This window comes from Thunnus albacares, chromosome 20 (genome assembly GCF_914725855.1).
Source record: "Thunnus albacares chromosome 20, fThuAlb1.1, whole genome shotgun sequence".
Lineage (NCBI taxonomy): Eukaryota > Metazoa > Chordata > Actinopteri > Scombriformes > Scombridae > Thunnus > Thunnus albacares.
This window is the reverse complement of record NC_058125.1, coordinates 4,118,334-4,141,218: the sequence shown is the minus strand read 5'-3', so window position 1 is coordinate 4,141,218 and position 22,885 is coordinate 4,118,334. Positions and strand designations below refer to the sequence as shown.

General features: G+C 40.5%; 1 protein-coding gene across 8 annotated transcripts in view; it reads left to right on the top strand.

Moving 5' to 3' along the window:
* The window catches only part of dnah9 (dynein, axonemal, heavy chain 9), a 178,919-nt gene that overhangs the window by 108,039 nt on the left and 47,995 nt on the right, over positions 1-22,885 (top strand). For 7 of the 8 annotated variants that reach the window (XR_006399614.1, XM_044338784.1, XM_044338783.1 and 4 more), the window contains 7 exons: positions 1,156-1,320; positions 2,476-2,616; positions 4,805-4,975; positions 5,159-5,281; positions 7,780-7,973; positions 14,286-14,434; positions 20,602-20,729. Coding sequence is in view for 7 of the 8 variants with exons in the window: in XM_044338784.1 (XP_044194719.1) it covers positions 1,156-1,320; positions 2,476-2,616; positions 4,805-4,975; positions 5,159-5,281; positions 7,780-7,973; positions 14,286-14,434; positions 20,602-20,729 (1,071 nt within the window). In the remaining variant the exon portion in view is untranslated. Of the gene's footprint in view, positions 1-908; positions 1,021-1,155; positions 1,321-2,475; positions 2,617-4,804; positions 4,976-5,158; positions 5,282-7,779; positions 7,974-14,285; positions 14,435-20,601; positions 20,730-22,885 lie in introns of those variants that run through there. The other variant, XM_044338788.1, reaches the window with a different exon arrangement.

The following is a 22,885-nucleotide window of genomic DNA, read 5'->3' as shown; positions in this document are numbered from 1 at the left end:
ATATCCTGTAAGGTTTAACAAGGCAGAGGCCCAATTAGTTTTAACAGTGATGTGAAAATACCTCTCATCACTACAATAGGAAATGCTGTCATAAAGAGAGCAATTAAGCAGTGTGATCTCTTAAACTATCTGCTCCCCCGGCGCGATTTGAGCTAAGTATGTCTTTTGTCATGGGAACATTATGCCACAGGGAATAGGAACAGCTCCACCCACACGGCAACCTCCCAGCATTCCTCCCCCCCACCCCCCCACCCATGATTACACGGAGGCTGCCAGAAACGTATTACCGCCGTCTATCAAGGATCACGCCACTCAGAAAAACCTCGGCTATTATCAGTCTCTGACAACACCGGAGTAGGCAAATCTCACAACAGCCCACCCTCTCGTAATTACAACAATTCAAAGGTCGCAGAGGCTTCTATTAAGGGAAACTTCAATAAAGCAAAGTCATTATCGAGCAGAAACAAGGAGCTGCAACAGACTATAATGAAGGACAAAGCGGGATGAAGCAATAAAGAGAGGAACCGTGCCCCGTCAACTTTGTTCTACCAACGTCTCTCAAACGCCCGGCTTTGAAAAAGTGAAAGTTTCTCTTTTGTTTTTTCAGCTAAAACAAAGACTGAAAAAAAAAAAAAACAGCTTGAGTTGGAGCTTTATTAGAGGACAGGGTGCACTAATCCATATGGTGAGGTGTGAATAAAACCCATTGCGACTGAGCCGCGCGTGTACGTTTGTGCATATTCCGCGTGATGCCTGCTTCATAATGGAATCCGTAATGTCTCGTAACGGCGGATTCATACTGGATGTGAGTGTGTGCGTCAGTCTAGATGTGTAGTTCACCATCAAAGCTTCCTCTCTCTCTCTCTCGCTCTCGCTCCAATCGACGGTCTCATCACACCGAGGGTTAGGTCGCCCCGGCAGAGGTTTGATGTCAGCAACCAGACGGAAGCTGGCTAATCCAACCCAGAGCGCTCCCTTCATGGGTCCGGAGAGCCGATGCAGAGCATATTGATTAGTTCTGCCTTTGAGGTGCCCTTCAGTATTCATGTCCTCACACTGACCCGCACTGTGAACGTCTCCCACTGCCTCAGATTTTGATGATAAGGCCAGAAAAGAACCTGTCAATGTTGTTGTGCGTTTGTGTGTGTCTATCAGTCTGACCTGACGAAGCAGCAGAACGGTTTCAAGATCACCCTGAAGACGCTGGAGGACAACCTGCTGTCCCGTTTGTCCTCAGCTTCGGGGAACTTCCTGGGTGACACAGAGCTGGTGGAAAACCTGGAGACGACCAAACGCACCGCCGCTGAGATTGAAGAGAAGGTCCTGTCCTTGATCTTTATAGCTTTAAAGCTTTACATCTCAATGTTAAAATGCCAAAACAGGAAGTTGAATGTTTATTTGAAAAACACCAAACTCTGACCTAAAGTTTGCCTCTGGATAAAGACAAATGAGCCTTGCTAACCTGTTAGCCAGTTGTCAAGTTCAGCAGTTTAGTGTTTCTTTTCTTTTTTCTCTTTTTCTTCAGTGACAAAGAATAAAACTCAAACCTATAAAGCAACAGGACATTTAATAAATGTTTTACAACACACTATAATGTAGTTACAAGCAGATGTAAGTATTTAACAATACAATGACAATAATATAGAATGATAGAATGTCTTCATAGTTGAAGTTACAATTGTTGACAAATACTCTACATTAATAAATACTTAAAATGTCCTTAAATCTGCTTATAACTACATTATAATGTGTTATAAACCATTTATGGATGCTATGTAGACAGACTTAAATCCTGTCGGGCTCCTCTCTTACCCTGTAATTATTGAATATGTACCACGTAATTAAAAACATACTTCTAGGGTAATTTATTTCTAGGTCCCTCTTAAATTTAAATATGTTAACCCCTTACTTGCTGTACCTCTTCCCTCATACTCACTGATCAGTACCCAGTAAGTATTTCATTAGTAACCTCTATGTACAAACTATTTACACTTCTCTCTTCCTCCCTTACTTTGTTTCCCTTTTTTTTGGTCAGCAAATCAGATCATGTCAGCTTAGCATATTATCTCTACCAGAGTAGAATTACTGATGTTTCTGATACTTCAGAACACTTCTGAGAAAGGACTGCATGATGATCTGTGAGCGTGCCTTCTGTCAGCGACGAGATGAGCGCTGCCTTTTTGCAGATGTTCATTCTCGAGCATAATGGCGCAGGCGTTTGCTGGCAAAAATCAAAAAAAAAAAAAAAAAAAAAGCGGCTCATAATTGTCATGTTCCACGTGCTGTGAGAACATTTCGGCTGGAACCGTGAAATTGGAATAGCTCTCCTCTTCACTGGAGGGTGTTTTTTATTGGAGTGTGCACAATTTCATCATTAGCTGATTGATGAACCCTGAGCGTATGCATATTCGTGTGGATTTCCGCTTGTGTCTACGTCTGCCATTCCATTTTGTGTTTGCGCTGTCTTTACTGTAGGTAAAAGAAGCCAAGGTGACGGAGGCCAAAATCAATGAGGCTCGGGAGCACTACCGACCAGCAGCAGCACGGGCTTCCTTATTGTACTTCATAATGAACGACCTCAATAAAATCCACCCCATGTACCAGTTCTCTCTCAAGGTAGCCTCTCTATTGACCCGCCATGTTTCCACTCTGCCTCACGGGCCCCCAGTGAGACCCCTCTTAAACTCAGTCCTCTGTTTCCTTTCCTCCTTCTTCCATTTGCTCACCATGTTTTATGCTCTTTGCCCTGCTTTTATTGTGTTTGTGGCTCCCTAATGTGGTTATGTAGAGTGTAATGTCTTTCATATTGTCAGCCAGTGAGCGCTGAGAAGAGGCAGCCTGAGATATGGTTTGCAATCACTCCAGACTCTGCAGGTAGCTGCTCTGGCCCAAGTTATTTTCCAACATAATCAAGTGAAAACACATTCAGATACTATATACTTTTGACCTTGTGAATGAAATGAATGTGTTCTTTACACCAGGTTAGAGCAAAGTGTGACTCTCTAAACTGACAGAAAAGACACCTGAGTACTCAGAGAAGAAGATAATAGTGATTGTTATCTTTCCTTAGTAAGGTTTTGATTTACACACTCTTAACTACCACTTTCCCAAAGATGAATACAGTTAGACTTGAACTTGCACATTTGGCTAGTAGTTAGATGTGTACTCTAGAAAGTGTATTATACTGTTGTAATCACAATTGAGAATGGTCATAAGTCAAATGTAATGAAATGGTTTCATGGGCTATGGAGCTACACTTTCTCTTTCAGCAGCCCATTTAAAGAACCATCTTCTAGAATTAGTGTTAGTTTAGGTGCTCACACTTCACAACAGCCCAAGTTTAAAAGATAAGGTGGGCATTGCTCTGTATTGCTCTTATTATCAATAAATCCCATGAGAAGCCCAAAACCAACTATGCAATAGTCTTTCGCCCAGTGCTTTCAGATCTCCCTACCCCGTCTGTGGCACTCATCTCTAAGCCCACTGATGTATGTGGGACTGAGTCAAAATAAACTACAGTGTGTATGTTCATGGTAATTTGTACTGCACTTTTCATTCACAGAGAATCTCAAAGTGCCACAGAGTTAAAAACATAAAGAAAATAAGAGTCGAGATGAAAAAGCCTTCCTGAATAAGAAGGTTTTTAAGCCTGTTTTAAAGGACTGGAGGGTCTGTGCTGTGTAAGAAGGCTGTTCCATAAGCGTGGTCCCCCCCACCCCCCATGGTGCGGAGCTAGGTACTGGGGGCCTGGAGGAGCAAGCTACTGACAGATCTGAGGGTTCAGGTGGAGGTTTGCAGTGTGATCAGTTCTTGTGGGTAGGGAGGTGCATTGATGGGTTATGTATTATGTTATTAGGTATGTATGTATGTTTGTATGTGAGTAGCAGGTCTTTGTACTGGAGGAGACAGGGCAGGGAGCCAGTGCAGTGAAAACAGAATAAGTGTTTGTGTTTTTGGTAGTGAAGGAGCATGTTACCCAGTGTAACTTTGTGGCTCTCTGGTGTGTTTTTCATAGTTATTGGGCAAGAAATGGTGCTGTGTGGCACAGAAGAATAAGATATATCAGCATCAGTTTATTGTTGGTTTTGGTTTTTAGGTAGGAATTATTGGCAATAAGAAAAATATAGAATTCTTACCCTTTAATTTTGTAGTCCTTTGGAAGTAGAGCAATACACCACTGTTTCTTTTATTAAAATTGTTTTTTTTCTATACCATTACTCAAAGGAGAAAGGATATTCTCACTGCTTGTTCTAATTGTTTGCTTCCTATTAATTTGTCTGATAAATACAGTAAGTATGTATCATAGTGATGTATCATTTAAACAGGTGTTGACAGTTTTTGCAACTGGAAGGTTGATACTGCTGCTAATTTTCAATTGAGGCTGCAAAGATCTGATATTTAGTGTCAGTTTCGAATCTTCTCCATAATTTTAAAATTCATCACTTGTGTGCAAGTGATCAATGTTACTCCGATATTGCGTTCTATTATGTATGAGTGAAGACCATAGTTTGACACTGAAATTCTTCTCTTATGACACTCATAACGTGTTCATGCATACTTGTATGAACTCAAAATGCATTTCAATCAATTATAGCTGAGGGTTTTCCATAAGCAGCCAAAGCAGTATTGATCAGTTCATCTTTAGAACAAACTGCATCATATCCATCATGTTAGAGGTGAATGACACTGACTAAATGAATGTGAGCCATGTATATCAACAAAACCCATTTAAACAAGTCATATTGTTAAATGTATTGGTTTATAATTTGATGAAAGTGACTCAAGTTTTCAACAACGTCTGCAGGCTTTCAGCGTGGTCTTCCAGAAAGCGGTCCTGAAGGCCGAACCGGACGAGGCTCTGAAGCAGCGGGTGTCCAACCTAATTGACAGCATCACCTCCTCAGTCTTCCAGTACACCACCAGAGGCCTGTTTGAGTGTGACAAGCTCACGTACATCGCTCAGCTCGCCTTCCAGGTAGGAAAGGGGAAAGCCGGTTTCATCTTCTGCATGGTTTGTTTCGAGAACAAGCTCGCCATTGAACCGGTCGCTCCTGAGACCAGCAGCCCTGTTTGGATCTAATCAAGTGGAAAGGAAATGTGTGTGTTTGTGTTGAAAACACAACATTTCAAAGTCCTTCCTGTTTTGTCGTGTCTCCAGATCCTGCTGATGAATAAAGAAATAAACCCTGCAGAGCTCGATTTTCTTCTGAGATACCCTGTCCAACCAGATGTAACATCACCAGTGGATTTCCTATCCAACCACTCCTGGGGAGGGATCAAGGTATGGAGAGAGGCAGAGACGGTTGTATTGTTGTCACTACTGAAATTGAGTGACAACAGAGAGTAGCAGAGTTCTTTGTCGTCACACGCAAATGGGTACAAACAGTGCTTGATCAAACCAGAAACTGCTGATACTGGAAGCTTTATGTAATGTCAGTTATGCTTCTCAAACTGTGAAGATTTGATGCTTTTTATATTAATCTAAATAGAATGTCTTAATAAAGCAAAGTCTGTGAGCTAGATCAGACAGTCAGCATAAGTCTACCACTACACCCACACACTATACTCACACACACTTATTACAACATATATCCAACACACCCTTTTCACCATGGTGTTGTACTTTAGTTATCAGTGCTGTCACATCACTCACCCGAAAGTTATCAGTTGCTGCTACTGCTGCTGTCGTTCATACAGCCCCCATCTCCACCCCAACATCCACCTGTATGCTCTGAATCTACCTTCCCTTAGGGGGGGGGGGGGGGGGGAGTTATTATCCTCACCCCCCCACCCACTTCCTATTGTGCTGACCTTGGGGCTTCTTTTTGGGGAGTGACAAAGTCAGAGCCTAGATGTGAAGTTGAAGTATCAGTGCTGTACATATTCTACATTCACATAATAATCCATCCAATGTGAGTTAGCACCCCCAGGTGGGACGTTATTACCGTCGCTCCCTGTTGTCCTGAGTTTTGTGCTTCTTTTTGGAGAGTGACAAGGTCAGAGCCCAGATGTAAAGTATCAGTGCTGTACATACTGTGTTCTCCATTTACATAATAATCCATGCAGTGTGAGTTAGCTGACTGAAATACTGGTGTGACTATAAACGCACATTATTTCCTCGCCAAAATATCACAAAAACTTTGCAATTTCCTCACAAGATCAGTAAAAAAAAATTGCATACTTATGCAAACATACCGTCCCAAAATAGTACATTCTCTCATAAAGACTCCCGTTGAGATTCATACAGATGTATTAAAAAGATGTATGATGAGAGAATTAACTGGAAGATCAGCTCCATTTTTAAAATCCCACCACGGATGCTGCTTTATGTTGAAATCTTGAAAAATAGTCTCCAGCAGTACAAAATTTAATTGACTGCTATGTCTTTCCAAACAAAGTTTTCCTCCAGGCCTGTCATATTTGAGAGGCATGAGTGAAATCCACAATTTCCATAAAGTTATTTTAGCACTTAGCTGCTTTACACAGCGTTTGGAGTTGCTTCCTATGATGCAATTTGTGCCGCCGAGTCTCCCAGCAACAACTCCGCATTAAAGTGAAAACATACTTAAAGAGGCGGCAGCGTAATTGAAGTCTGTTTTCTTCGTTTCACCCAAACCTCCAGTCTTGACAGCATGTGATCCTCTGGGGCCCTGCTTTACTCTGTGACCCCGTTACGCTTCAGCATTGGAGGGCACTAGAACGAACTCCACACACCCGTAGCTTCTCTTAAAGAACAGACGTCTGGCAGTGCAGCCCTGTGGACGTCAAGCAGCAGAGGTTCTCTCTCTTGTCAGATCAGTTTAGCGGCAAACTAAACCCTAACGGCAGCATGTTTTTCTAGCCTCTCATGCTCATGAATTTTTCAATCTGTACCGCCTAGAATATTAACTTAACCTAAACCCCTCTGAGAGTTTGGAGACGGCCTTTCCTCAACTGCACTAAACCTACTGTGGATATTTAAGGCTCTACTAATCAAATTCTGTCACTTGATTTTCTTATCGCAGTTGGAAACATAATCAGTTGGAGAGCTTTAAAGCAGGATAAGATCCTCTGATTGCTTGGCCCTCTTGATGATATTAGCAGAGCAGGAATCCCTTGAGACCCAGTGTATCCTCCCCTCACAGGGGCTGAGAGGTTGCCAACTGACTGTGATAATTAAACAAACCGAGTTGAAGTGACTTCATCTTCACTCTGCCATTTGCTCCATGCCAACTAGCGAGCAGTAGAAGAACAGGTCTCATTGATTCACATGGATATTTTTTTTTTCCCCATAACATTTTAAAATCTAAATGTCTGCTGTAGGAATATTTCAAGGTCCTCGTCATAGTGCGGACAGCAGACAGCGTACACACTGCATGTGTCTGTATACCTGCTTGTCAGGGGAGTGTACCTGCTCGAGGCTGCACTGCGTGACACTGCTGGTCTCCACAGATGAGATAAGGTGTCTGTCAGCCGGGGCATCACGATGAATCTCCTACTGGTTCTGCAGAGGATGCATATTCAGTCCTCCCCTACCCCCCGTCCCGTTATGAAAGAGATCGCGTTTGCTCAGCATTTCCTTTTGAATAAATATTATTTATATAGAGGAAAGATAAGCACTCCTGTCTGTTTTTTTTTTTTCCCCCCCACAACTTTTGCAAACAAAGTTAGTCATTTTGCTGTGTATTGCGAAATGTTTCTGAAGTGGTCAAAACCTTTAATGTGCATCACTGATCGGAGAGCAGCAGCACTTTAAAACATATAGTGGCTTTTCTCTACTTTTCTTCCCCCAACTACCAGTCTCTGTGCTCCATGGAAGAGTTCAGGAACCTGGACCGAGACATCGAGGGCTCCGCCAAACGCTGGAAGAAGTTTGTAGAGTCGGAGTGTCCAGAAAAAGAGAAATTCCCACAGGAATGGAAGAACAAAACCTCACTCCAGAGGCTGTGCATGATGAGGGCCCTGAGGCCTGACCGCATGACGTATGCCGTCAGGTGAGAGCTGGAATCATCATTTGCCCTTTGCTCTGTGATCTGTGAAGGATCTTACTGACCTGTTGTTTGGTGAAAGGGTAAAAGTTAAACAGCTTAACCTTTGGCTTATAGTTTGAGTTGAAAGGGGCACCTGTGCTCACCACTGACTGCCTCTGTGTTTGTCTGTTGCCCAAAAGTAGCTTCAATTACACGGCTTTGCAGATACAGTCAATGAGCCTCAATTATTGAAGACGACAGTAGGAAAAAAAAGCCCTCACCCTCTGTCAAGCAATGTCAGTGAATTCAACTTAGACCACATTCTCACTTGGCATTAACATGCAATCTTAATCCGCATATTTTATCTACATTTTGAAAAAACACATTGTATCCAATGTATCCACAACACATTGCAATCAGAATGCAAGCAGGTCAGATCTTTACAAGCTGTAAATGACATCTGTACAATCTTGCAATCAATATTTCTGTATTAACAATGGAAAAAATTACTATGTGAAATGTGACTCACGACAATCCTAGTGACTAACCCACAGACATCATCATCTGACTCTGCTCTACTGAGTGTCTGAACACCTCTCAGCTCATTATTTTGGTTTACTTTACTGTTTTGCTTTAGACTTACCACTCTCATCAACTGAAGTTGTTTTCAGCTAAAAAGTTCTGATGTACCCACCCAACCACTACACACTAATTGCCCAGCACCAAAAAAGTAGAGACAGAGTTGGCGACTACCTGGTAAACTTGAGAATAATTCAGCAGCTAAACAGTCAGATGTTTCCCTCGGGAGTTGCTATAGACCAAAAACAGAGCTAAAAGTAGAGTGAATATTGGACTTACATTCACCAAGTGACCAGAAACATGACTGTGATGAAATGCTATTGTTGCTCTGTGTCTGCTGGATTTGTAAAAATGCACATTCACCCTGCCAACTTTATGAAGTGATAAAATGTCAATGTTTTGTTCACAACCTGTTGCCCCCAAGTGACCAAAAGTTGATCTTTTCCTGAGACTCTCGAGGGGGCTCTACAATGTGCAAGACATGACTGATGGGGCCTTTGCATTTTCACCTGGTATTAATAAGCATTCTCTTTATCTGCAATATGCAAATTAGAAAGGCTGAGCTGGTGGACAAAACAGTTGGTGCCAGGTTAGGGGAAGTGATTTTTATCTATTTATGTAATCCTTAATTTAAACAGGTACTCTCGTTTTTCAAGAGAACATAGATATAGAGACATAGACAGAAGCACAGGTATTTCACAGACATGCATTATACATTTTTCACAATTAAGAAAAGCAATTACAAGGGTAATTGTAAGTACATAAGTACAACCTTTTTAAAATGTTCAAGTGAAATAAGAGAATGTAACTTCATATTTTTTGGAGCTCATTCCACTTGTATGCAGCATAGTATCTAAAACCACTTTTTCCAAGGTCAGTATGAACAAGAGGTACAGCTAATGTTAAAATGCCCTGAGACTTGACATTGTACTGTATTTAAATGTAACCAGAGAGCAGAGATAACTAGGCTGTTTTTGCAGTAGAGCCTCAGGCTGGGCGATTAAGCAAATTTTATTTTCAATTACGATTTTGGTTTCCAACGATTATGAAAACAAGATAATTGAGATAAATAGATTATTGTGCTGCATTCCGTTTCTCAACGACGCTCTCATTTTGCCTCCTGTTATAAATCCAGCGCATCTTGTGTCAAAGCAGCTGGACAGCGCATTAAGAGACAGACGGGCAGAGCGGAGCTCTTCCTCACAGTACAAATATGTCTGAATTTAACAGTCAAATGTTCTGTGGTAGAAACTGACTTATCGAGACATCTACAGGCTACTTTGTTTTAGTTTCATTCAGACTTGGGATGCTATTATTTCACATACGAGGACGCTTTGCTCCGTGTAATGATCTCTTCTTTCATCCAGCCGCTCAGTGCCGTGCTTTCTCTGTCTGCAGTCTGTTATTGTGCACATGCTTATTTGTTAAACACTGATTAGAAACCTGGTTACATGTACACATTCCAGAGAAATCGGTGTTCTTCAGGAAGTAAAATCTGCCTGTGGAAACCAGGTTTCTCTAATCCCATACTCTCATTACAGAAAGCAGGTTTCTTGTTTACATGACAATTAAGAAATCAGCTTTCTGGAGAAACCGACTTTAGCCTGGTTACTCAAGTGCATGTAAACACACTGCAGGATAATACAAGTCAATGATTTCTACCAAACTTCTTGCTTCTCAAAGTACCATGATGGATGATCGTTTTAGTATTGATCACTCTCCACTCAACAGGCATCTTAACAATCACTACAGTTTTCAGTAGGTTGTAAAACTGCACTACAACATAGTTGATCTTATTTATTTTGATTTATTATTTTTATATTATTAAAATATATATTTAAATTTTATTTATTTATCTATTTTTTTACATTCATTTTTGAAATTTGCGTTTCAGTTTAATTATATTTAAAATTCAAGGAAATCCACTGTTAGAAAGACAAGTTTTTAAAGCCAGAATTTAAAACAAGCTTATGCTTGATGACAAAGGTCTGAAATGTATCAAAAGTAGACTGTAGATTTGCAATGGCCAGATTAAGAGAAGAGCCAGTGGCATATAAAATAGTGTCATCTGCATAAAAATGTATGTTACAATTTGGGGTGACAGTGATGATATTGTTTATATATATATGGTGAATAAATGTACTTGTGGTACACCTATACTAACATTAAGGGGACTAGACTTGGAACCGTTGGAAACTACTGCCTGAGTTTTATCTGAGAGATGGTCATAAAACCATTTAATGTTTGTTCATCTGCTCTAATCGAGCATAGTTTTGGAGTGCAGGACAGCGTTGATGATTGTCCAAGGCTGACTGCTCAGGCTGTAATATGTTTTTGACTCTAGAAATAGTTTTAGTTGAGAATTTAGTAGGGACTAGGGAAGGTTTTTGCTAAGCAGCACAATTTTGAGACCGGATGGTAGTTATTTAAGGCAATAGGATCACTACCTTTATGTAATGTGATAACCAGTGCAGATTTCCAGATTTTCAGAATTTTACCTGATGTCAATGAAAAGTGTGAGCTAGAGGTGCTGCAATTAAATCAGCACTGAGGCGAAAAAGTGAAGTATCTTAACTATCTTCATTAGAATTCTTAGGGTTTAAAATAAATGACCAGTTTACTGTACACCTCACCTTGGCTTACTGATAAAAAAGAAAATTTATTGGGAGTGGAGAATATTTGGTGAAGAACCTGCTGATAGAAAGCCAGCATTTAAGGTAGTAGTGGTGAACTGTTTGTTAAACATATTCCCAGGTGAAATTAAAAGACTTCACACATATCTGATTTGTTTGTTATAATTTGATTTTCAAAGCAGATTTTAGGGGGAAGCGAGGCAGGGGAATTATTTTTCAAGGATTTGATCATTTTCCAAAATTTACTTGCATTTCCAGAGGTATTTGCAAATGAGCACAAGTAGAAGTCAGATTTGGCTTTTCTAATAAGTCCGAGACAGTTATTCCATTGGTGCCTGAAATTCTGCCAGTCAGTTGGATGATTGGTAGTTTTGGCTGCCTTCCAAACAGCATCTCTGACAATAAGAGCTTTGGAAATGTTTGGAGAGAACCAGAGATTAGAGTGGTGTTTTACTCTAAAATTTTTATAGGGAGCATGTTTATTAAGTGCATTGTTAAAAGTTTTGCTAAAATGATTAAAAGCTAGGTTGGAGTTGGAAATGTTTTTAATTTTTTCAAGGTCAGAGAGACACAAATCAATTTTGATTTTGCTTATTAAAATGTTTTAAAAATTCATTTTCGTATGTAAGGATTGGTGTTAGTCTAGAGGTTTTGAGTATTTCTAATACATGCAACTAGGCAATGGTTGCTGATGTCTTGAGCAAAAACTGCAGTAGTGGGGTAATTAAGTGGATTGTTTGCTAATATAAGATCTATCATGGTTGATTTAAAAGGATTTGATTTGTTTGGTCATTTAGGACTAGAAATTAACTGATGTCGATTAAGCACTAAGCAAAGTTCTTGTAGTCTGGCAGAGTTTTTTGAGAATCTTAATTAAAATCACTAGCTCAGAATTAACATGTGATGATATTAATTTAGCAATTACTTCCAGGGCCTCACAATTTGTGAATGGGGGACAGTAGATTCGATAAAACTGTAAAATGGTCACTACCTCTAGGGCAGATGTCCAGAACAATATATTCAAAACTCTTTTGTAGTGTGACAGCAGCAACATGACAAGCCGATAAAAAGTCTTCAGCATAAATGGATACTCCACTTCCTTTTGATTTTCTGTCAATGCGAAAGATACTGTAACCATCCAAAGGTATTTCCAAATCGGAAACTCTCTGAGTAAGCCAAGTTTCAGTGAGGACAAAGATGTCAGGGCAGCATTCGTTTACCAGGGTGTGAAAAAGTTCATTCAAGTAGAAGACTCTTAATATTTAAGTGTAATCGCCCAAGACCTTCCCATAATTTGAAATCATGCAGAGACGTCATTTCAGTAGAGCTGGTTGTGAAAGGGATGCATGACATCTCAGGAGGCTGAGTATTGACCTTCACAAGATTATTTAAAGGAGCAGTGTGTAAGATTTAGTGGCATCTAATGGTGAGATTGCAGATTGCAACCAACTGAATAACCCCTCCCTTTCCAAGTGTGTAGGAGAACCTACGAAACTCGCAAAAAACGCAAAAGACCCTCTCTAGGGCCAGTGTTTGGTTTGTCCATTTTGGGCTACTGTAGAAACATGGCGGTGCAACATGGCAGGCTCTGTGGAAGGGTGCCCATGCCCTATGTAGATATAAAGGGCTCATTCTAAGGTAACAAAAACACTATTCTTATTTTCAGGTGATTACACACTAATTAATACATGAATATTATATTCCATTTCTGTCAAGGCCATTCCACTAGATGCCACTAAACTCTACACACTGCACCTTTCAAACAGAACCATTTGGTCTAAAAAAGAGACAGTTATTACATTTGCATTTATGTATTAATCATATGAATTAAAATACTGATAATTGCTGAAATCATTACAATCTGAAATAGACAAGCAACTAGGCCTACTAATTGGTATGGTATTGCTATTTTCGACGATAGAGGCACCATCATGACAGAGTGTCTGTACCTGTAGAGGGTGTTGGAGGTAAAGGGGGCTCTGGGCAGAGAGGAAATTACCACATTAGAGTCTAAAGCAGCACAGGTGTTTTCAGGGGTCAGCCATACTGAGACTGCATGGAGATTGTTTGCCATTAACATCTGTGAGCCATAGTGGTTTGGGTACAGTCCACTCACAACGTGTGGCAAAAAACATGCAACATTACCAGAAAAGATTAAAATTATCTGTAAAAGAGAGTCCATGTGAGGGGAACTGTGACTGAAGCCATGTATGCAGACTAAGGAGTCTGGAGAACCGATGCCAACACATGTGCAATCGATCAATAATAGCAGCTTGACCTCGTTTACTGGTGATGTGGTTGGCCAAGCTAGCAGCAATGCTTGTTAGCAAGCTCCTCCACTAGTACTGATTACAGTCTTGCAGTATGAATAATGTTAGCCTAGTTAGCAAGTCCACCATCGCCTTGCACACTGTAGTGGTTCCTTGAAAGTATTGCATTGCTTCCCTTAACCTGGCACCAACAGGTTCGTCCAATACCTCTGCCTACCTCATTTGCATATTGCAGATAATGAGAATGCTTATTAATAGTAATAACAGGTGTGGAAATGATGACAAATCTAAAGAGCCTATTGCATAATGTGATATAGGCTTCTTGCCTTGACTCATGCAATTCACCTGTATATTTGTGGAATGAGCTATACATAATTGAAGCTATGTATTAATCTTATCAAAAACAACTGTCTGCTGGTAAAATCATTTAAGCTTTTGAAATTAAGTTTTAAGATGCTGTAATTTTGAAATTATCCAGCAAAACAACATTTATGTGAGCCTTGTATCTTCAAATATTCTGCCAGCAAATATGTTAAATGATGAATATTTTTGTTCAAAAAGAACCAACAAGCTCAATCTATACAGTATGTGTAATGTCTCTATTTATATGAGTGAAGGTTTAGGCTGGGCCTATGGCAAGCAAATCATGATGTTTGAAAAACCAAAGCAATTAATCTAGAGAGGTTGAAAAGAGCTGCTGACATGCAGACGTGACTGGAGTTAAGGTTTTTGTATAAGCAGCTGTCTATATCATGCACTGTACTACAGAAGATTCCAATTTTTCAAGTTGTTCAGCTTGTCCGTCAAAGATAATAAAAAGTGTTGAGGAGAACTGAGTCATACTCTCCCCGCAGAGACTTTGTAGAGGAGAAACTGGGGAGCAAGTACGTGATTGGCAGATCACTGGACTTTGCTGTCTCCTTTGAAGAGTCGGGTCCAGCTACGCCCATGTTCTTCATCCTCTCTCCTGGAGTTGACCCTTTGAAGGATGTGGAGAAACATGGTAATACTCTCACTTGTTTTATCTTTAATAAGCCATAAAATTCAGCCTCAAAGTGTGTTCTGGGCTTTTATCAGAGCATATATATTGCCAATTTATGTGTCATTTCTTTATGTTGTGGGAATGTGGGATTTTTCCATGGAATAGCCTATTGAAGTTAAGTACATACCTGCATGCATGATTTCCACTTTGATTCCTACTGCATGGAATTATCAGTCAGAACAGCAGTCATCCCAACACATCTGCTGTGTGTCTCTGCTGTGATATCATCACCGGCAGTGCACAACAGGCTCTGGGTAGATTGAAGGCATTATACTAAAGGTCACAAATATATGAGAAGACACCACTGGTGTATTAGGGGCAGCAGAAAGTAAATGTCATTGGTTTAGAGTTACTTTACATTCCTGTATGAATAATGTGGATCGTGGCAGGACGCGCCGTTTTGATTTTTACCAAAATATGCCCTAAGTCGGAGCTTTTGTACTGACCTGGAACGGAGCACCATCACAGCCTGCCACTCTTGAATCTGCTGCCAAATAATTCAGTCTGTGGGTATTTGATGTCAGCTCTATGAAATATTCAGATTGCAGGGATTGTATCAGTTTACTGGAACAAAGAGATTTCCACAGTGTTTCTACTGTAACCAAGTCTCCCATACATTTTCAAATTTCAAGTAATTCATTATGTTGATTAATGTATTGTTTTTGTTTTATTTGACTTTCTTGAGTTTTTGCCTAAAAGTCACTCTTAAACAAATTAATCCATGCCATCGATTCATTTAAACATGACACATAGGTACAGCTGTTGTTACCCAGAATACACAGTATCTTACTAGTATTTATGGGTATTTAAGATGCCTCTTTTTTGAGACTTAAGACTTGGGTCCTAGGTAGCACCAAGAGGTTAAATCAGCTATAGATCTTCCACAGACACACCTTTGACCCCCATGTGAAATCCACCATCCTCTCATAATATGATAAGAGGGAGACCTCCTACTAGAACTGCCTGTAAGGGGTGTGATTATTGATAATCAACACCCTCACTCAGAGCATAGTCAATCACATCAAAGCTAAAAGTAACTGATCGCTGTTGCTGTAGAGAAAGCGTGGTGATGGAGTAGCAGCAGCCACATTACTTCAAACCAGAGAGAAGTGCTTTTCCATTATAGCTGTGACTGTTGGGTTTCTCATTGTTATTAGTCTTCAATTAGACTTTCATTAAATTGACGATGTGATTTTGTGTGCTCTGCAGGGGACTAATATCCCTGAGACAAAACCTCACTATCTGCCCAGTTGCAGGTTGGAGTTTTAATGAAACAGACTGCAATAATTGTGTTGTTTGAGTTGAATCTCAGTGGGCAGACTCAATGTGGGCAGGTAAGGTTGAAGCGATTGACCTTCTGCTGAGATTAACGTGTTTAATGTCTTACTGAGAGTTAGGTGAGAAGATCAATATCAGTTTCATGTCTGTGTTCAATACAATGGTTGCTCCTTCACTAGAGGTGGAAATTTAGCTGATTTCAATCGTTTTGTTCAGTTCCGTTTTAAGAATTAGAATCACAGACTTTGTAGGTTGTTCTTTTCTAGGACAAGTGATCACATCACTGTTCAAACACATCAGTACATTCTGTATATCAACAAGTAGTTCCATCATTGTTCGTAACACCATGATGTTGTGGCACTGTTTCATGCTGTTTTAGGTCAGTAGTAAGTTCAGTATGTTGCTGCTTAGAGCAATTTTAATTTCCGTCAGTACAAATATAAGCCCATGAAAGCACTGTTCATGAGGACAATAGCTCAGCAACCACCTATCTGCAGCAGAGTTATCACACCATGATTGTTTCTGTGGCTTTTGCTGTCTTTCACTGAGATTTGAACCAGAAAGTAACATATAGTATATATCATGCTGTCAAAAAGGTAACTGACCCCTCAGTGACACAGTATACTCAGTAAACCTGGAGATTCACTGACTACCTTTAAGTTGTCATTCTCTGGCCAAGTTTGCTGAGAGCAAGCACTTTAGAGACTCCCTCAAAGTTCTGTGGTGAGGCTGCCGAGTTTGTGCACTTCCCCAGCGGAACAAAACCCAATTTTCTCTTATTGGTTGTGAGTTTGCTAACTAGTTAACATGACATAAAAGACAAATAAGACCTGCTAGAAAACATATCTCCTACCTCAGGCTAGCTTAGGGTAACCATTTTTTCAACCTCGCAAACCAGTACCCTTAAGTGTACTGCACATTCGTGCACGCACACATGTATCCGCTATAAATAACTTTATAGGTTTTCAAAGATGAAAATGTCAAAACGTTAAATCTCAATTACACTTCGTTTATAACAAAAACTGAGAAAGAGCCTTTAAAGAAAGCTACCTTTAAGAAGATTGCCAGGTACTTTACGCTTTGCAGTCTTTCTTATTAGACTTTCTTTTCTGGAGCTCTCAGCTCTCAGGGAAACCACCACTTATGTTTGACTGTCTTAATATGATCTTTTATATCGACATGTCAACCATGCACAATGAAAAATGTACTCTTGCAGTACTTTACAAAGGAAGTAGTAAGCCTCCTGGAGATCTTTAGGAAAGACCGACTCTCTCCTCGGCATGATAGCTAACCGCTAGCATGCTGACAGGTTCTGTCAGACAGAGCCACAAGCGGCATAGGCTGCAACAGCCTTGACAACTACACATTGATTAACACACATACATACAAATCAGCGTTGAATTCAGACATGTGGTGTATTTATGTTTTTAAATTAGGTTATATAATGAGTGGGACAGAACATGATAAACGTCTATGTAAGTGCTGAAAACAAGTATAATATTATAGTTATTTTAATTGTAGTGAAAACCAGGGCAATTTAGTAGTGAATGTTGAAAACTGGGACATTTTAGCGTTTTACAGATATTTGTTGGGACTCGGGGAAAACCAGCTTGAAACCAGGACATCCCAGACAAACCGGGATGTCTGTTCACCGTAGGCTAGCTGTTTCCTGCTGCCTATAGACTTTGTACTAAGCCAGGCTAAACATGAGCTACCTCTCTATTGAATCCACAGACATAGCCAACTTTCTCACTACAAAATAAGGGACAAAAGGTAGCTTGGCAGTGGTGCCAGTGGTGCCACTGTTATTCAACTGGAAAGGCAAAAAATGTGTATAATCCATTTAGTCTACAGCTCAAATTAGACTAATAGCTCTAATAATTAGAAACTTATGGGGAAACTGAACCTAATATAGCAATTAACTTTGCTGTCTAACCCTTGCCACCCAAACTAAAAACACAGAATTTAACTTTTTTTTTTTCGTTCAGTTTAATTTTTCTGCAAGATCATAATAATCCTAGCACAGATGATATACAGAAAAAGAATACATATGCTGCCAATATAATTGTAGGCTACGGTAATATTCTTTTTTTAAAGGTGGTTGGGCTCATCATAAAATCTATTTGGACAAATATAAGCCTATCAATCAACATATAATACTACACAATAAACATAGTAAATAAAATGCAAATCATAAAACCACAGATCTATGATACACCTGTTACTCATGCCACTCATCAGTAATGCACTCAGCAATCACCTACTCAACGTTATTTTAGCCTCGGTGAATAAACCTCAAAATACATGATCAAAGAAATCACGATTTGGACCTTTACAGCTAAAAAACATATTCCAAATGCAAAAGAGGAACGGGCATGACTCACCTAGTGTACTTTTTCCATGGATATGTTTTGCTGCTCTTGACTGATTCAAGCAGTCCTTTGTCCCTTTGCATAGCCAGAGAGAAGTCCTTACATGACAAGTCACAGTTCACAGATATTTGAAGTTCATTTTTGATCAGCTCTATGCTGCATCTGTTTCTTGAATCTGACAATTCAATAGTCATCAGAGAGAAAATCCTCTCTACAAAGGCATTTGAGTCTGGCACACTGAGGACAAATGAAACATCCTGAACATGATCAAGTTGGATTTCCCTATGTTTTGGAAAACTGCCACTTCTCACTGGTGGATTTTGTGGTATCCTGTCTGGCTTTCTGGATATTCTCCCGGCTAGCACAAAACTCTTCATAGAGTTGGTCCATACTGACTGTATCTGTCATTTTTAGGGCAGCCACCACCTTCTCCAGGTCAGTGAAGGAGAACTCCTCATGTAGGCCAGTTACATTTTCTGGTGAGAAATCAAATCACTTGTCAATGTGTTATAGAGTCAAAGAACTTCACAAAGTCCTGTTGCTGCTTGGACCTTTGTGCTGACACTTGTTTGTCCATCAGCTGCTTGGTCTAGTGTCCAAAAAAGCTGTCCTGTTTCTGCTGAAGCATCTTCATTTTGAACTTTCGGACCTCCTGGTAAACATCTATAATGCAGATGCTTTAGTTCCTCCAGCTTTTTTATGAGTTTGTCAAAAACACACCCCACACTGTGGAAAAAGCAGATAAATCTCAGCAGCTCCAGTTTTTTCAAATCATCTCCAAAAATCCTCTTCAGTGCCACAGGACAGGTCTCCCCAATGGACCTGAAGTATGTAGTAAGAGCTGGCCAGCTTTGCAGGAGACGATCAACAGCTGGTTGAAGAGAAAGCCATAGTGTGCAAACTTGACGCAGAATTTCACTCCACTCATTGTCAGCAAAGGCAAAAAATGTACGTTCCTCTCTTCTGGAAGCAGATACTGAGAAGTGGCTGGAGATCTTTAGAACAGTTGACTTAATGTCCACTGACAGCTGATCGCAGAGCTTTCTGAACAGAGTTGTGTTTTCCAAAGTTGACATTGACATTTTCTGCTGCATAGGCTGTGATGTGTCTAATATCCAGTTGATGCTTTTCCGGACAGTCCATCAGAGCTTGATGTATGCCATTTGTTTCATCACTGTCTTCATAAAGTCAAGTAACTTACACTGCACTCCATCAGACACAGAGAAATATCTCACACACACTGGAAACATTTTTCTATTTCCCTTGTTTGAGGCATCGGATGCAACAGAGAAATGCGTGGGCTCACCTTTGGTCGGGGACAGATCATCCAAAATATCTCACACAGTCTTTGGTCCTCAAACATTCATTGTGATCATCTCAGCTTTCGTTCTTCTCAAGTGCGTCTTCACAACATTTGGGTCATGAAACAAAGCTACATTGAGTTTAACAAGACGGTCGGTGCTGTTACAGCTGATTCCATGTTTAAATATATGGTACACATGGGAGGCTTCACTTGCTGCAATTTTGTCATTGTCACACAGATGTCACAAAGAATGCACTGATATTGCTTACTCCTTTAGCTAGTGTGGCTTTCTTGTGCATTTCTGTGGAAACATGCTGAGTTAGGCAATTCTTCCATGGCCAATTTAGAATTCCCAACGGCATAAAGTACAGAAGCCCCTTGTCCAGTCACTGCTGACGGGCTTAACACGCGTCTTTTTTGCTCCCCATTGTTTGTTGTAGCTGCACAGTCTTTTCTTTTTTGCAGGTTTATCCATACTTGCACATGCCAAACCGAACAAACAACTCCAGACATTACTGAAACTTTTTTTTTTGTTTTGAAGGAATTGGTGCATTACATACGTAGATGTGCATGAAGAGACGTGTGATTGGACGACAGGTCTCGTCCGTGGCATGATCAGCACATGATCTGCTACAACTGTTATATCCATATCAGATCTAGGATCTGTAAGAGTGCCCTCTGGTGATTACAACGTAGAGTAGCAGTCAATAAACGGGACAAAGGAGGTCCCGTATGGGACAAACCTATTAAGACCAAAACCAACAATTGATCCTACTAACACGCAGCATCAGATCAGAGCTCCATTGCTGTAAACTGTAGCACTGGATGACATGTTCCTTCATTACCATGATCTCACACACAAACTGTAGTTTATTTTGACTCATGCTGGCTGATATCTAGAGTGCCCAGCTGGTTTAGGAAATGACTGAGCCTTTAAAAAAATAAACTACAGTTTATATTCATGACCTGTTTTTAAATAATTTAGTTTTCAGTAAGAGGAATGTAGACTTGGAGCTGATTGCCACAGACACAGTAGTGAAATCAGAAAGTATTGTGAGACTAACACATGTTGGTTTTGGTTTTACAATAGAATAATGCCAAACCAGGCCTTGGAGTTCAACAATAAATAAGAAATGTATTTTTGTTTAAAATGTTACCTCTGTGTTTTCTTTCAGGGAAGAAGCTGGGTTACACATTTGACAACAAGAATTTCCACAATGTGTCTCTGGGTCAGGGTCAGGAGGTTGTAGCTGAACAAGCCCTCCATTTGGCAGCTAAAAATGGCCATTGGGTCATACTGCAGGTACAGTATGACTATGCACACGTACACATACTGCACAGACACAAACAAATATCTGGTTGTGGTATTGAATATAATACACAAGAAATACTGTTGTGCAATTTTACCCTCATCATGTAAATCCTCACAAATGTAGTCTCATTCACAGTGAGCCCTCACTCCACCTAAATACTTTTCATGAGAATGTTTCGACCATCATATTGGGTAAATCCAATTATATTGCGGGCTGTTTGAACAGTTATACAAAATGTATAAAATGACACTTCAGTAAGGTTGTTTAAACATTCTGGATCTCACTGTGAACCCCATCCACCTCGCACGAAAGCTACCAAATCATTAAAAAATAGATGTACAATAAAAGGTGACATACAGACATTCACAAAAAAAACCCCACTCATATCTAAATTTATCTAAAACACATTTTACAAAATGAATAGAGGGTTCGTTTATGTCAAGGATTTTCTATTCTGGAGTGGTTTTAGGTGGCATTTCCTTTATCTGTGCATGTTTTGAATGAGGTGTATTATCACATTGTTTTTCATTGCATACTCGATGGGGTGTTTGCTTTCCTTGCAGGTCTGCACGGAAAAGTGAATTTAATTTTCTGCAGAAATTTCCTTACTGAAAGGGCTGCGGCATTATACAGTACAATATCTACAGCCACGGTGTCTGTTCTCCTCTTATCTGGAGGGCAAGGCTGGCGTTTGCATTTTAAGTGGAAACCTTGGTGGAATTCTAATGGGAAGTATCGACAGATATGAACCGCAGACCGGGCACTGCGTGACACCCTTTTCTTTTAATTCTCACAGCTGGTAGAAATAAAATTTAAAAAAAAAAAAAAAAAGATTGGGATGCCATCACTCTCCACTCCAGACGTAGGATAGCACAGACAAGCAGTTGTTTAATTACCTTTGCATAAGAATCCAGATCGATAGGCTTAAAAAGGCCTTGTCCCCCTGGCAACAAACCTCCCACTCGCTTTATCATCGGCTGTCTGTTTGTCTGCCCGCTGAGAGCCACCCCCGTGGCACTGGCCGGGAGGGAGATAAAGCGGAGGGGGGCGGGGGGGGGGGAGGTGTCATATTCTCATCTCTCTGTTTTTACTAACAGTATCTTCTGCTCATATAACGCTCCATCTTCTCTGTTCTATTTCGTTTCCCACCCTCTCATTCCGCCGTGTAACTTTGATACTTTCCTCTTATCATTTTCTCACACCGCATCTTCTCTCTTATCAATCCTCACGTCCTCCCACCTTTCCAGCGAACCTGCTATCTCTCCCTCCTCTCCTCACCTTCTCATCTCAGCTGTCCTCCTACCTATCCACCTCCCCCCTCTCATCTCACAGTCCACCTTTCCTCTCCCGCCAGGCCCCGGCTCCATCAGCGGAGGGCCGGGTCAATGGCAGGATCCCCTTCGCCGACGGGTAATTATACCGCAGAGCAGCAGCTCCTGCTCAGATGGGCCTGTGAGACAGAGATGCAGAAACTTTGAAAGCAGCCCTTTGGGAGGGAGGAGGAGGGGAGGATGGAGAGGCAATCAATCGGGCAGATTGGAGTTGAATATCCCACATTGGGCAGGCAGTGGGAATCGAGTGGCCTAAACTCGCCAGCCTCTTCACACATTTACTGCTAAAGTCGCCCCATTTGCAGCCGGTGGCAGAAAGAAGTGCAGATGGGAGAGAAAGCAGGGGAGACAATTGGACGAAAATGCTCTCCCACACGGCCCTCTCTCTTCACTTTACTTTGTTAGGAAGAGCAAGATAGCTTTGGTAGTCTTTGGAAACTTAAATTATTCATACATTCCTCTTCTTTTTCAAATCTTACATTGAGAGTTGGACAAGATTCGTTTTAACTATTAATGTAGAGCTGACCCTTTATAAACCTATGATGATTGATTGAAGAAGCTCAGCTACATTGAGGATAATACCATTGTATCTGTTGACTGACGTTTTTTACTGACAGTTTCATATTTTAATCCATAGTTATGTCTAATTCCTACATTGAAATGTTGGCACTTTACTGACAAGTTAACTCTTGCAAATGTGAGCATTATTGCTCTTATCCCTGAACAGAAAAAGAGGAAGTAGTGTGATGTTGCTATACCGTTGCAAAATGTCCTCATGTTGACACAGGAGACCACAGTTTAGGTTCTGTCTCCTA